Genomic DNA, 15,378 nt, shown 5'->3' on the forward strand with positions numbered 1-15,378 from the left:
GTAGTAGAAATCTAATATGGGAATAAATCCATGTTTATTAATTACAAATTTGGAATAAAAAACTACAATTAAAGAGTTCATCGTAGTTTTTTTTCTGTCTAATACAGGCTCTTCATATAGGGGGCTATTAAAAAACTGCCACAAGTTTCTTTTTAACGAAAAACTATTTATAATACCTTTTACCATAACTATACCACAACATAATACAACTTATATATACGCAAATATATGCAACTTTTTATTATATAGAGGTTATAATATAGTTACAAGAAATTTAACTAAAATGTACGACGTTACATAGTACTTTTTAATATATTAAAGTATTTTTTTAACTAAAATGTAGTAGGACAAATCTTGACACAGCATCATACGTCTTAATTTTTTTTTAAAAAAAACGTCATAAATTTTGTGACAAATCCGGTGCATTAATACATAATTAATTAATTATTAGTTAATTTTATTTAAAAATGGATTATAATGATTTTTAAAGCAAATTTCGTATAATTTTTTTTAAAAAAAATACCATTTAATAATTTGATAAGTGGGCGCGTGAAAAATTGAGACAGATGACTTGGAAAAGTGGTGATAAAACCCTACATGGTTCCGCGCCTCCGCGCTGGTATGATGTGTCTAATCAACACCCGGTATGATGCGTCTGATCAACACCCGGTATGATGCGTCTAATCAACACCCCTAGTCAGCTCCCTTGAAAAGTTGAAATAACTAATTATAATTAGTATATCTAGGTACATAAAGGCCGCGAACTTTTTCGTGAATAACACCGAATCACCGATCGATCGAGTTCGTTCAAGAAATTAAATAACCAATTATAATTAGCAAAGGTACATAAATAGATATAGAGGCAGCGAACTTTTTCGTCAATAACACACCGAATCACCGAGTTCGGTCAAGAGTTCAACCTGCGTACGTTATGTCGGCGTACGATATCCATCATCCGTGTTTGCACGTACATGCATGCACGTAGACGTAATTAACCATGTAATTAATAAGACAGCACAAAATTATAAATTCAACCAGAAAGACGGTGCATGCATATATATATATATATATATATATATATATATATATATATATATATATATATATATAGAAGAAATAGCAGGAGAGATCTAAACAAATTAGACAAAACTACCCTCACCCCCCCCCCCCCTCCACTTCCTATTTACATATATCAAAAAAAATTTAGTGAGAGCTTCGTGGAGGCTTCCGTGATTCTCGCGTCAATACTGAAGACTCGAGACCTCGTTGCCTTCATGGTAGATCCATCCCTTCATCCATCGATCTCGTCGTAATAAGCAACCAAAATGTTATAATTAACTGTACGAGATGAGTATCTCAAACGTATTACGTTGATCCAACTCGTTAAGGATGTCTAGGTCTATAATGTTAAAAGCGATAATATTAATTTTTATTTCAGATTGTTTACATACTCTTTAAAAAATATATTTTAAAAAATAAAAATTTAAATTCTTCGAACGATCTTTGATAGAGAAAATCCTTATACAAAAGTCGCGGAACACATAAGATCGGTAACTTTGTAGTTAAGGACCTTTTCATTTGAAGTCATCTGGAGTGTGAAACATGATTTGGATATATAAGAACAGTAAAACGAATAATGATGAAGGAGTTGATAACGTGAGTTTTATAGGTGAGTTGGTAAGGGCGTGCCTTGTGAAGAGAGGGAGATATTATGTCTTGAACTCCATAGCCGAATATATGTGAATATTATCTGAAAATTATGTATCATGTATATAGGATGGTTAGTAAAATTCAAAATATATTTTTACATTTTCTATGCATTTAAAATTGAAAAATTATGGATTTACAGGTAGTGATGTGCGATCATGTATAGGATAATTATATAGACTCAAAATATTCTTTCTAGTTTTTTGTGCATTTTATAAAATTTTAAAAAATGAAAAATTGTGGTTTTATGGGTAGTGATGTTTCAATAACTAGAAATATTCAAAATATTCTTTATAGTTTTTTGTTCATTCCAAATTTAAAAATCATGACTTGTCATTAGTGACTCAGATGATAAGTTATATATGACCAGTCAAAGATGAGTCATCAATAGCAAGTGGTAACTTACCACCTGTCACAAATAACACATTTGTGAAGGAGGGTAAATTATATGACCCATCAACTACTTAGAGTAGGTACAATGTAGCAGACTATTAGCAAGATATAAATATATTTTAATGAGATAAAAAATGAAAAAGAAGAGCAGTGGGCTACAGATCTGTAGCCAGCTACAGCACGTACGAACTCCAAGACACAATGTGTGTATGACAGGTGGGACCATATATCAATAGTATAGTAAGCAACTATTGTATGAATTAGCTATTAGATCGGCTATAGATGAATTGAAGCTAGTAGTGGGTAGGGGGTGAAAACGGTAACGGAAATTCCCGGCCGACCGGCGTTCGTTTCCGACTTTCTACCGGCCGAGCCATACGGAAATGATAATCGATCGAAAAAATGTGGAAATGGTAAAAAAAATGGAAATGGAAACGGAAATGGTTTTGCTGTTATACCGATCGTTTCTGTATTTAATGTATTCTTATGAAAATTACCATTTCTTATAATATAGTAATTACCGTATTTCTAAATATGTTGTTATTTATAGGGCACGTCTCTACTTGACCCACAGTTTAGAGATTGATTGACTCTTCAATCAAATCCCTAACTTAAGTACATGGCTAAAATGGAGTTAATTTATATTTTATATAGTATAGCTTGAATTTATTAATACATATAACATAATTATATAAAGTTAAATATATGTTTTTTATAGTTTAATGTTTCCGTATTTGTTACTGGTTTTCGATCTGTACCGACATGTTTTCGTCCGTAGTATTCTGTTTCCGGTTTTCCGATATTTCCGATATCGTTTTCAATTTCATTTGCAAGAAAAATATGATTATGGAAATGGTTGAGACTGTTTTTCGATCGTTTGCGACCGTTTTCATCCTTATAGTGGGCTATACTATTAAATTTGCTCTTACCGCCTATTATAGATGACGTTCAATCATCACGCTAATGAGATTTTCTCAATACATACTACTCATCTGCGACGAGGCTTATACCTGTATAACAGATATGGGTTACCACATGTCATAGATGAGGGGTTCCATGCTAGTATCTCTCATACGCATGCATAGACCATATTGTTAGCAATTTTTTGCTACATCTCGTGAAGTGTATCATTTATATACGCATGGCGTCATTCTCTGCAGGCCTATGACAACTAGGGTCTAAGCCCTTGGTCTGCCTCCATAACTCTATTTTTTTCGTTAAATTATCTTGAGAAATTTGTGGAAATTTAGTGTTTTATTAGTCAAGTCCTATCTTAAATGATTTTTATATTCGCCACCAGCGTCATCCAGATACATTATCCTCGTGTCCCTCAAAGGAACTCCATTATTAGTTGGGACATGGCCATCGAGCCATCGAGAAAAGAAATACTCCTTCCATATTTTAATATATAATGCTATTGACTTTCTACCAATATTGACCATTCATCTTATTAGAAAAATATATGTAATTATCATTTATTTTATTGTGGCTTGATTTATTATTAAATGTTTTTAAGTATGATATAAATATTTTTATATTTATATACAAATTTTGAATAAGACGAATGATCAAAGATTAATCAAAATGTCAATGGTGTTATACATTTAAAATATGGAGGGAGCATCAAATATGTAGCCGTACAATACAAAAGCCTCTCGATCAATTTCGCCCAGGACCGACGAAACGATCGAAACAAGCGTACCGATATATGCTGCCTGTTCCCTGCCGATCTCTCGAGTGGGGACGGGACAAAAAGGAAAACCAGAGCCGTACCCCCCCCCCCCCCCCCCCCCCCCCCAACTGTTCACCATGCATGCGCGCGCGAGTGGTACGTGTTTCTACAACGTTTGCACCAAAAAAGAACTCGTAGAGATAACGTGGAGTTCGAGGCCCCATGCATGATCCCTGTCACGACGAGTGAACCGCAAGCGCGCCGCATCGACAGCTAGCGCCGCCGGCGAGCCTCGACCTACTACGTACATACGTACGCGGCAACAAAGTCGTCGAGGAGGGTCGGGGTCACCGGAAAGCGCATCCCCTCATAGGCCGATCGATCGACACGTACGTGGACCGATCGATCGATCGCGCGAGCCGGCGTGCCCTTTCGGCGACGGCACGACGTCCACCGGCCCCGCATGAGCGAGACCGCGCGCGAGCGCGCGAGAGATATAGATAGACAGATATGGCTTTAAAACGAGCTAGCTACTAGCAGGCTGAGTTAAGGCTTGACGTCGTTGCTGCTTCTGGGATCGGACTGGATTGCGAGCCGCCGCTGAGACGTGGCTTTGATTTGGCATATTCGGTTAGGGTTCGGATCGCTCTCTGACGTTGGGACGCGATCTGCTGTACCACTCCGTGTTAAAAAAAAAAAAGCTAACCTAAAATTCCTTCTAATATAACGAATCTGGATAAAGAGAGAGTAAGTAGTATTGGATATATGAACCTTCTCGTCAGCTATGAAGATGAAGATGAAAACAACACATGTAAAGCGATAAAATATTAATTAGTGTATGATTATTTGAAACAACTATGATGTAAATCTGCCAATGTGAATCTAGACATAGCCATAAAAATTGTCTTACTTTCTTTTAAAGATAAATGCGTACTCTATCTATTCCATAAAACAACCAGCCTAATATCGGATGTGATACATTATAGTACTACTATTTCGAATATACATATATTTAAATTTGTAGTAATAGAATATGTTACATTCGGTTTTTGATTCATTTTCTTATGGGACGAAGAGAGTATATTCGAAGCATAGAACAAGACACGTGCATAACCCACAGGCAGGCTTGAGTCTGAGGTTGGGGTCCATCCGTACGTCATTTAGCTGCTCGGTCATCCCTTCTAGCCGATGCAGGCCGGCAGGCCGCCGGTTGCCAGGGCCCATACTATCTGCTTCCGCACAAGAAATATCATCTGTCCCCATGAAAAAATTGGTGGCATAAATACTAAAATTATAGCAATAGATATGTAACCATAATTTTAAAATTATTACTAGCCGTGGTAATAAATAGGGTGGTAACATGTTGTTGCAATGATTTTTATTTAGTGGTAATAAATTTCGATGTTGTCACGGAATGAATGTGGTAAAAAATCATATTGCAACACTTCACATCGTTGCAATAAAAAATATTGCCACCATTCCATATGTGGCATTAGTTCTGCGTACCAAATTTAAAGTTCAAATATTAATCTATCATCCTATCTATTTATTTTTTTGATACCACGTCTTGGCTAGGGTTCAAACCCAAGACCTATCATATACTTCACGTGTGCTCACCTTTACCAACTCACCTACGCATCAATTCTGTTGCATATCGTTCCATTTGAGCCTACCTACCTACGATTTGAATCATAAATTTGAATATCTAAAAGATTTAAAATAAAAAATGTATCACCTATAAAATTGTAGATCTCGTCGAGAGTTATAATTTTCATATGAAATTTTTCTATGTCCATATCAAAAAATTAAGTTAAATTATGATACGACAATTTTTTATTGCAACGAATTTGTTGATTGTGGCAAAAAAAAAGAGTGAAAAGTAACTTCACAGCTGTGTATTATGTAAATTGCCACCAAAATTAAAATTGTGGCGATAGAACATGCTTTTTGCAACTGTAACATTTTTTTTGACGATAGTTATTTACCACGGAAAAATTATCATTGCAATAGTACAATATATTGCTACGGATTATTTTTTTATAATAATATGGTGTCAATGCTCAGTTATCTTACTCGCGCCCGCCACATCTATCGCTCTCGGATTCCATCGATCGCATGGTCGTACGTTCAATGATGTGCCCCTCGAAACAATGAAACGGATGCCTCTCTGCCGCTGGCTGCCACTTGACCATGGCATCTGCCGACCCATACGCTCTCGTGGACAAACTCCGTCACAACCGTGTAATTTTCCTTCAAGCTCGACCCCGCCACTGTTGCCTTCGATCTACTACTAGGCCGGAATGATTACAGGCACGAAATTGACGAGGAATGATGACATGCACGTAATGACGAGGCTGTGTGTCGCAGCAATTTGGCAATGTTGGATCGGCCCTGCGACAAAAAGCGAAAATACTTACCCTCGATCGCCCGGCGCAGGGGAGGCGGATCGGGCGCTTTCCCCGCGCCCCTCCCGTCAACGTGTGCACCTATAGATCTAACCACTTCCCTCTCTCTTTTTTTACAAAAGATATTTTAACTAGTATGTTTACAATGTTTTACTATTTATATATCTAGTGTTGCATTGAATTAAAATACTCTTTTATAAAAAAAACCCAATATATTTTGGAAACTCTTTATTAACGGATTTGGTTTATTCTTTGTTCTACCAAAAATGTTTCACCTAGTGTACTCACAATGTTTCACTATGTATAAATCTAATGGTGCATTGAACAGAACATTCCATTGCAACAAAAAAACCCCACATATTTGGGAACCCCCTATCAAATAAATTTGGTTTATTTTTTTCCACCGGAAAATGTTTCACTGAGTGTACTCACAATGTTTCACTATGTATAGATCTAGTGTTGCAGTGAACTGAAACATTCTTTCGCTATTTGCTGAAACATTGTTTTTATATAAGGTGAAACAACACCCAATTTAAACGAGTAAAAAATTTTCGATCTACTTAGTGAAACAATTCCGATATAAATGGTGGAATATTATGCAACATTTAAAAATAATTCATGCTAAATTTTTTTTCGTCGGAATATATCCATGTGTGATCTTGTTTTGAAGATTTAATTTCAACGAATTTAATGGTGCAATCGGATCATAATTTAAATAAATAATTTAAGAGAAAAATCAGTTTAAAATAGTTTTACACGTAAATCTGACGTCACGATTTCCCCAGCCCCGATCGAGCGACGATGCGTAGTCGCGTCCGACAAAAAGATATTCGCAGCAATTTGGCAATTTGGCAATGTGGGAGGAGAAGACAGTGCAGCAATAGCCGGCACTCGATCGATCACTGTGTGCACGTGCTCATCGGCAGATCGCTCGTTCGCTCCACATGTGCCTGCCTTGACATCTGCTGCTGAAGCAATGCGTGTATCAGCAATTGAGCATACGGCGGCGTTGGCGCGTTTATCGGTTTTCCCTTCTTCTTACCAGTGTTTCCAATCCTGTGTCCGATCGATCAGGTATAACCATTTCTGCCTTTCTGGGAGCTAAAGCGCTTGTGTCGTGTACATTGAACGGCATGGCCCAATCCGAAGCGAGAGCACAGGACTCATCAATTCAATACAGGGCTAAATCTGGCCCATCAAACTTCGATCCCCAGGGAACAGAAAAAGTACACCGAAAGTCCCTCAACTTGTCATTGAACTATAAAAGCGTCCCCCAACCGCAAAACCTGATACAACGCATCCCCTAACTTACAAAACCAGTGTAAACTAGATGCCTTAATGATTTTAACTCCAGTTTTGACTGACGTGGCAGCTGACTTAGCGTGGGACCCATGTGGGTCTCACATGTTAGCCACTACTTCCCATCTCCTCTCCACCTCTCTTCCTCTCTCCTCCCCTTTCCACAGGCGATGAGAGCGGCTAGGTACGGTGCGGCGGGGCAGCGGCTGGGCTCGGCGAATGGCCGGTGCAAAAGAATTGGGCGGCGCCGGTGGGGGAGGAGCTAGGCGCTGCCGGCGACAGGTGACGCTAGGACGCGGGAGAAGGGGCGACATGGCGGCGCGGCGACACGGGAGAAGAGACCACGCGGCGGCGGTGGACTCGGCGGGCTCGGTGGGCGCGGATGTGGACGTGGCAAACTCGAAGCACTGGCCTACTTCCGCGCCACCTCCTCCCTCTCCCGCATGCTCGCCGACATCCTCTTCACCGCCGCTGCTGCTTCAAGTCCTTCTTGCATGGCACTACGAGATGGATGGCGCTCGCTAGGTCTAGCCAACGGCCGCCACCGCCAATGCCAAGCTCTTCTACGTCGGCCGCTGCTTCTCTCCCCACTCGTCTTCGTCAGTGAGCGCCACCGCCACCAACGAGGACCACCGCCGCCGAGTTTAGGAGGATGCACGGGCGACCGCTGGAGTCGCCTCCCGTCGAGTAGAATGGAGAACGAGACGAGGCGAGGCGAGGATGAGGGAAAGGCCGTCGCCGATGGCGCCACCGCTGCGTCCGTCTCCACCTCCGCTCCTCTCCCCGCGCCCGCGTTGCTGACCGCCGCCCATCGCGCCAGCCCTCCTCTCAGCCGCTGACTGTCGCCCGTTGCGTCGGCCCTCCTCTCCGCCGCACCAGCCCTCCTCCCCTGTCAGCCGCCAGATGTGCCCGAGGACCTAAGGTGAATGGTTTTGTGAGTTAAGAGATGTCATATATCTGGTTTTATGGTTGGAGGACGATTCTGTAACTCAATGACAAGTCGAAGGACCTTCGGTGTACTTTCCCTAGGGCACCGACCGGGCTACAGGGAACAACGCGTGTGCGCCCGGGCCGGGCCAACCCATCTTGTGATCTTGTCGCAGCCCAGCGAAATCCTCGAAGAAATCACGTGCATGCGGCGGGTGGGCGAGTTAGGTTATTGCGCACCTGCCCCTCTCTTGCACTGGTGCCGCCACCGCGATACGATCTCGGCCTCTAATAATCTGTTATATAATCTGCGAAGAGAAACAAACAGATCGATGGCGGCGCCGGCGACCGGTGGCGGGATCTCCGCCGACGTCCCCATCCTCCACTCGGAGAACAGCAACATCAAATCCATCTACTACAGGTTCCTCTCGTTATCCTCACCAACCTAATTTAGGATTCGATCTGATCAGAAAAATTGGGTACGGTCATACTCGTTGAGTTGGATATGTGATTTGTTTGTGCGATATTGGTTAAGGAATTCTTTCGATTCGATCCGGAACTGTGCGACCTGGTGGTTTCACTGTACGCATGCCTGCGCTATTTCAGCTACAATTTTGAAATCTGGGGGGTGTAGTTTGACCGGTTCGTAATGCCAGAAACTGTGGGTCAAATAGCACACTTTATACTTGGTTCTACTGGAATTAGAGTAATCGGTGAACATGGACCATGGTCTCTTAGGGCAAGTACAAAAGTAGAGACCGATATGGTTTCTACGTTAATTAGAGACTATCACGTTACAGTAGTTAAGACAGTACAGTCTCTAATCATTAATGTATCAAAATACTTGTTTACTAGTCATCTTTCCTTTATTAGACGCAATGCAACAAAAAAATTTCCTAGTAAATGCTAAGAGTCGACTCCATGCCGTTGTCATGCGCAACAACCATCTTTCTCTTTTCTTCCTCCTCTCTCTCTTCCACATCACTAAATATGCTTGCATGATAATAAAGAGACCACTAATAAAGACTATTGTACATGCCCTTATCGATGCATAAACTGAAAGTTTTCTATGTTCGTGTGCTTTTCTACTTCATGCTCCGATAGGTGTTAGATACGGAGTACCTCCCATTATTATCTCTTTTCATTTATCCCTTTCTGCATTCTAGATATTAATGATTATTTGACTGATTCATTTTTATACCAAGTATGTCTGAACCGGGAGGATTTCTTTAATTTGCCATGCAGTCGGACATTCGTGTCAATCATCAATGGGAGTTGTCGCCGGAATCTAGGGATTCACAGGCCTTATGACATGTACAAATATAAAGTCTAATATGAGCTATTTATATTAATTAATATCACTACAGAGACAATAAGATTTCTAAATAATTTTTTATTATACTTATTTCATTTTCTCTACCCTCATACAACAAACTTTCCGTTAATAAATTCTAAGAGTCGATTCTAAGCCGTTTTCATGTATAGAAACGATGTTTCTCCTTTCTTCCCTCTTTTTCTTCTACGTCACGAAACTTGCATGACAATGAAGAGAACCCATTATTAGATAATATTATACGTACCCTTATGGGATTCGTGTTCTACCTTCTTGTGGCATCTCTTGGGTCTTTGGTGAAGGCCAAATTGTCAATTCATACCTACTTCGACATCTGGAACTACATGATTTTGATTGAAGGAGTTTTGGTGGCCTTATGGTAAGCTATGCTGGAGCTATAACATCGTGATGCACACTTTTATCTTCGTAAAACTTCAGTGTCCGGATCTTTCAACATGATTTACATTAACCTGTATCTTTCATGTTTAATCTATATTATATATTGTTATGAAGCATGGGAGGATTGATTATTTAGAAAGTTGAAATGTAGAATATCCCTTAATTCGAATTGACATTTTAACCCAATTGTTAGAAACCTCACAGTTAGGAATACAACTTTAGTGGAAAGAGTGTGAACATTGGGAGCTTTGTATCTATTCTGACTAATGATTCGCATCTCGATGGTTACTATTGACAGTTGGTAAATGTTCTCAAGTTACATAACAACATTTGGTAAACTATATCTTTGGTGAATTGGTGTTGCTAATATCAATATAGGATTCTACTGCCTTGATATAGTTCATCATTAGATTATTTTCTCGAATTTATTCGTGATAATGAGATTTATCCTCTTGCCTAACATTACTTCCTTTTTTCTTCTTCTTCTTTTTTTTTTTTGGTGTTGGGGGAAAGAGAGGTGGTGGTGGTGTGGGGGGGTGGGGGGGGGGGGACGTATCCTTGACGTTGTAAAGATTACTGCTATATTCAATTTTCCACACACACGCCATTTAGTACTCCCTCCGTTTCAGGTTATAAGACGTTTTAACTTTGGTCAAAGTCAAATTGCTTTAAGTTTGACTAAATTTGTAGAAAAAAAATAATAACATTTTTAACCCAAGCCAAATTTATTATGAAAATATATTCAACTATTGATTTAATTTAATAAAACTAATTTGGTATTATAAATATTATTATATTTGTCTATAACTTTAGTTAAATTTAAAGTAGTTTGACTTTCACTAAAGTCAAATATAATATTATAAATATTATTATATTTGTCAATAACCTGAAATGGATGGAGTTGTTATATATTCGATATAGATATGTGAGGTGAAGGTCTGATTCAATTAACTGGCATAATGGCCCCCAACATCTAAACATACTAAAGCCGTATAACTGAGACTGTAAATCATTATCCGAGTAGGCACGATGATCACGCAGTATTGCAGTAGTAGCTAGTTGTATTGTTCTTCCCTATATATAGTAGGGCAGTAGGCACACTAGTGTTTGTTCCTGCTCGATATACAGCTGTGCTTTTATGTATCATAGCATCGCGATGCTTAGATTTTCTTTCCAGCAACCCTGTTGTTTATCACTATAACCGAACCCTCTTCAATTTCAATATTTTTTGGCCGGCTTCTCGTCGTTTGTGTTGCGTAAAAGTAAAACTAGATTCTAATTATTTGTACTTTACTTTTTATAAATTAAGGCCTTTTTGTTGCATGTTGCATTTGTGTGCATGAAGACTTTAATTTGGCACTTGAGAGCAAAATCAGCACTGAATTAACACCGTTAAAACGGGCCTGATCAGTACGGAGTAGCATGACAGCGTCAGTCTTTAAGGCCGCCGATGCAACCTGCTCAGCGACCAAAGAGCAGCAGCCATGCGGCGGCGGCGGCGGCGCCAAGAAACGCGAGCAAACGCGGCGAAGCGGCGTTGTCCTCGCCGCCGTCGCTGCTGTTGTCGCCGTAGATGTCCGGGTAGTCTCCCATCTGCGGCTCCAAGTCGTTGAAGTCCCCTGCGCGAAAAGAGCCAGCTAAAACAAAGAGAGACGCGAGAGGAGAGGCAAATCAACGGAAGGCACATGCACGGCGGCGCGGCGCGGCTCGAACCTCTCTTGATGGTGTGGCTGCATCCCCTCCTTAGCGCGTAGCGCGCGTCCTCGACGGAGGCGCCGTTGAAGAACCGGAAGCCGTCCAGCGCGCTCGCCACGCAGTTGAGCACGTCCTCCGTCTCCACCACGCACGCCCCGCCGCAGTAGCTGTCCACCTCCCCGGGCGGCACGGCGATCACCCCCGACGGGTTCAGCCTGTACGCGCCCTCGCAGCAGCTGTACACCTGCACGCGCGTTCACTCGGCGGCTCAGCGCGTGCGCGAACAAAGACGCGCGTACGCGGTACGCGCGCGTCGGGCGTACTGATGATGGTTCGCTACCTGGCCGTCGTCGAAGCAGCGCAGGGATCTCGATGGCAAGCCCGGCAAGGGGTCGATCGGCACGTCACCATCTGTCACGGAGCCAGGAGAAAGGCGTTCCACACATCAGAAATTCAGAATGAGACTAATTAATTGGAGAGACTAGCGCGCCGCGGCGTGCGCGCACCTGGCTCTGGCTTGCAGAAGGGCGCGCACAGGCAGAGGAGTAGGACGACGACGGCGAAGCGGCTGAGGCGAGCGGCGGAGAGGCCCATTGGGCATCGGCGGTCGAGCCGGTGGCGTTCAATCCGTTACGAATGCCATAGACCATGGTGGGTGGGTGCATGCATGCAGTGGTTTAATTAAGGAGCACACGCCGAGACGAGGCCGAAGCCGAAGTGAAGAAGACGAAACGTACGCGCGGCGAATTCAGGCCTACCTGCACCAGTCTCCTCCTTTTCCATGCGTCTCGGTCTGTATTGCTGCTTCAAACCCCTTGTGCTTCTCGATCGAGAAACCCAAAAGTTGTCGGACAAAACGCCTGCCGATCCATCGAAAATGTTTGCCGCTTTTTGGTGGGAAAAAACATACCCGGCGTTAAACGTTGCTCTCGTTTTCGCCGGATTTGGTGGTACCGTGACAGTATCGATTTCTTTAGTACTACTACACATTCGTGTTAGGTTGTTTATATGGTGAAAAAACATTCTTCAATAATTCATCTTGGATGATGCATCGGGATTCCAGAACGTACGAGGGGCCTACAAGGAATTTTCGTGCGTACATTCCTCAACTCATGGATATGTTTTGTTTCACTTGTTCATACATTTCCGTCCATTCCGGCGTACATACGCACGCATTTGGGGATCATTACGAGTTAATTATCCCAGTTAGCTCTGCGAGGCTGCTCGCTATTACAAGTGGTTGGTCATGTGCGTCACACTGTCACCGCAAGTATGGCCGCCCACACAAGGTTGCCGACGCGAAGTCGTCGGCCGCCGGCGCCGTTCGCCACGGCGCTTCCGGTTCTGGACACAAGCGAATTACCCTTCGCCGCGCCTGCACGAACGACGAGGCAGATCAAGGTCACATTCCATGCATGGCCGGCGCCCTAGCCAGTTCGATCGATCGTAACAAAAATATAAAGCATGTCTCACCATGAGACGGGGAGTGGCGATCGTCCGCGTCGCCGCCGCCGGCGACGGTGGCGTTGGCGGTGCCATTGCTGCTGCTGCTGCTGCCGCCGCCACCAGCTGCGGCAGCGGTGACCACCCTGCACGACATCTGGAAGACGGCGCGGTAGCCCTTGATGAGGCCGGCGCTGTATCCCTGGAAGTTGGAGAGGATGTCGTCCATGCAGTCCGTCATCATCAACATGTGCTCGAAGCACGGCGTGTCGCAGAGCGCCGCGCTGGCGTTCGCGCTCGCGTCCAGTACCGCGCCGCCGGCGCCTTGCGTTGAAGCCCTCGCGTTGCTGTCGATCCCAATTTGCTGCAGGCACTTGTTGATCACCTAGTTAAGCAAAATCGATCACCATGTTAATGTTAATTATTAGCTAGCTGTATACTACAGTACTTGCTTGAGAGATCGAGTTGATGTCTAGGCAGCCTCGATCAGTTTTCTTCTTACCGTGTGGTTGTCGAAGCAAAGAGCCGCTTTTGCTACGATCTCGACTGCATCTTGTGCTGCATGCGAGTGTCAGACAAAATCAAACTGTTGATTAGCCTTCGAAAACGCGAGCGAGCAATGCAACCTGGGGGGCTTCAGTGAACAGTAAGTGACTAAGCTACTCTTCCGTGTACCTTTGCAGGAGGGGATTGTCATGCAAAAGATGACCGCAGCTGCAAGAAGAAAGTGTTTGGATGGACACTGACGATCCATCGGCACAATGACCACAACAAACAAAATACACACCTTCTGAAAAAACACAGCGAGATCAGGCATGCAGGAAAAGGCAAATTTCTGGTTAGTTGTGGTACCGAAAAAGGACACTAATACTAGTGTATATATAAACCTGTTTGACCTGTCGAAATCGACGCCGGGTAATCTTAACTGAAAACCACAATATTTTAGCATCCCAGTTGACCACAAGCTGCATATAATAGCTAACGGATTATCTTCTTTTTCACCAAGTTGGAAACAGGTACATGCGGTTGATCAACAAACTTCCGCTAATTCCTTATATCGTTTCCTGTTTCCAAATTAATAGTAAAAGTACAGCTGAATCACCCCCAAAGCAAGCACGCGCGAATGACTGCAAAATGATATGCATTCTGAACCTCTCGCCTTGTTCTTAAAAAGAAAAAAAAAGAGAGAGAGAAAGAGAAGAAAGAAAGAAAAATAAAGAACTCGCCTCCTTGTGTTTCTGTGGGTGGGGTTGTTGCAAAACTGCTAGTATTGCTCGCCACAACACATCTAAAAACCTATTATTTGGTCATGTGTGCTTCGTTGTGCGGTATCAAGTGTTTGGACGTGGCACTGGATCCTGAACTCGGTGACGATCGACGGCGATGCCGCCATCACCGAGGAAGACTAATTTAATCAGGCTTGCGCGAGCTTGGCGGCGCGTAGGGCGGATGAAGAGAGGCAACACGTGGTAGCATAATTTTGGTTGGGATTAGGAGCTAGCTCCAACAAAAACGAAACACGCAATTTGGCTTCGAGTGGGATGCAGTCGGCAAAAAGTATCTTATCCAAAATAGGCAACGGAGTATAAAAATGATCAGAAGTAAATTAGCCAGACTGGGTAACGAAAATGATCGGAATACTGAAGTACACCAGCCACAGCCAAAATGGACCACAAGTTAAAAAAGAAGAAGAAAGGAAGTATATTAGCCAATAACGGTAATGGAGTAAAAAGAAATAATTCAGAAATATATTAGAAAATGATCAGAATACGGAAGTATATCAGCCACAGCCAAAATAGGCCACAAGTTAAAAAAAAAGAAAGTATATTAGCCAAAAACGATAATGAAGTAAAATAAAAATAACTAAGAAGTACATTAACCAAAATGGAAAACGGAAAATTGGAGATGCGGGGTATCGATCCCCGTACCTCTCGCATGCTAAGCGAGCGCTCTACCATCTGAGCTACATCCCCTTTTGTCTGATGATTGAATTTTTTTTATCTTAAACATTTTATGTGCCTAAATCTAAATGTAATCTCGCAAACTTATTTCATGGGCCAAGAAACGACTCGAACAAATGGTCCGACCTGTAGCCCATCACAATC

The 15,378-nt window shown here is 42.5% G+C and overlaps 2 protein-coding genes and 1 non-coding gene across 3 annotated transcripts; all 3 read right to left on the reverse strand.

Moving 5' to 3' along the window:
• Window positions 1-11,092: 11,092 nt before the first annotated feature.
• LOC127768111 (uncharacterized) lies at window positions 11,093-12,465 on the reverse strand. The gene is made up of 4 exons (XM_052293635.1): window positions 12,337-12,465; window positions 12,171-12,241; window positions 11,849-12,074; window positions 11,093-11,754 (listed from the first exon to the last, which is right to left on the reverse strand). The coding sequence occupies exons 1-4, from the start codon at window positions 12,422-12,424 to the stop codon at window positions 11,597-11,599; spliced, it is 543 nt and encodes a 180-aa protein (XP_052149595.1). The 5' UTR covers window positions 12,425-12,465; the 3' UTR covers window positions 11,093-11,596.
• A 426-nt stretch (window positions 12,466-12,891) lies between these two features.
• Window positions 12,892-14,169, reverse strand: LOC127768110 (uncharacterized). Its single transcript, XM_052293634.1, has 4 exons — window positions 13,949-14,169; window positions 13,776-13,831; window positions 13,304-13,658; window positions 12,892-13,205 (listed from the first exon to the last, which is right to left on the reverse strand). Exons 1-4 carry the CDS (start codon window positions 14,088-14,090, stop codon window positions 13,084-13,086), a joined length of 675 nt encoding a protein of 224 aa, XP_052149594.1. The 5' UTR covers window positions 14,091-14,169; the 3' UTR covers window positions 12,892-13,083.
• A 1,004-nt stretch (window positions 14,170-15,173) lies between these two features.
• Window positions 15,174-15,246, reverse strand: TRNAA-AGC (transfer RNA alanine (anticodon AGC)). Its single transcript has one exon. It is a non-coding gene; the product is annotated as a tRNA-Ala (tRNA).
• Between the last annotated feature and the right edge of the window lie 132 nt (window positions 15,247-15,378).

This window comes from Oryza glaberrima, chromosome 3 (assembly GCF_000147395.1).
Source record: "Oryza glaberrima chromosome 3, OglaRS2, whole genome shotgun sequence".
In the NCBI taxonomy this organism is placed as follows: domain Eukaryota; kingdom Viridiplantae; phylum Streptophyta; class Magnoliopsida; order Poales; family Poaceae; genus Oryza; species Oryza glaberrima.

What these genes read in the sequence shown, in the direction of transcription:
- LOC127768111 (XM_052293635.1), bottom strand. Translation starts at nt 12,424, where the DNA reads ATGGGCCTCTCCGCCGCTCGCCTCAGCCGCTTCGCCGTCGTCGTCCTA. An exon ending in GCTGCTTCGACGACGGCCAG is followed by an intron (nt 12,075 to 12,170) that starts GTAGCGAACCAT and finishes ACGCGCGTGCAG; the next exon opens with GTGTACAGCTGCTGCGAGGG. An exon ending in CAGCCACACCATCAAGAGAG is followed by an intron (nt 11,755 to 11,848) that starts GTTCGAGCCGCG and finishes CTTTTCGCGCAG; the next exon opens with GGGACTTCAACGACTTGGAG.
- LOC127768110 (XM_052293634.1), bottom strand. Translation starts at nt 14,090, where the DNA reads ATGCCTGATCTCGCTGTGTTTTTTCAGAAGGTGTGTATTTTGTTTGTT. An exon ending in TTTGCTTCGACAACCACACG is followed by an intron (nt 13,659 to 13,775) that starts GTAAGAAGAAAA and finishes TTGCTTAACTAG; the next exon opens with GTGATCAACAAGTGCCTGCA. An exon ending in TCGCCACTCCCCGTCTCATG is followed by an intron (nt 13,206 to 13,303) that starts GTGAGACATGCT and finishes TCGTTCGTGCAG; the next exon opens with GCGCGGCGAAGGGTAATTCG.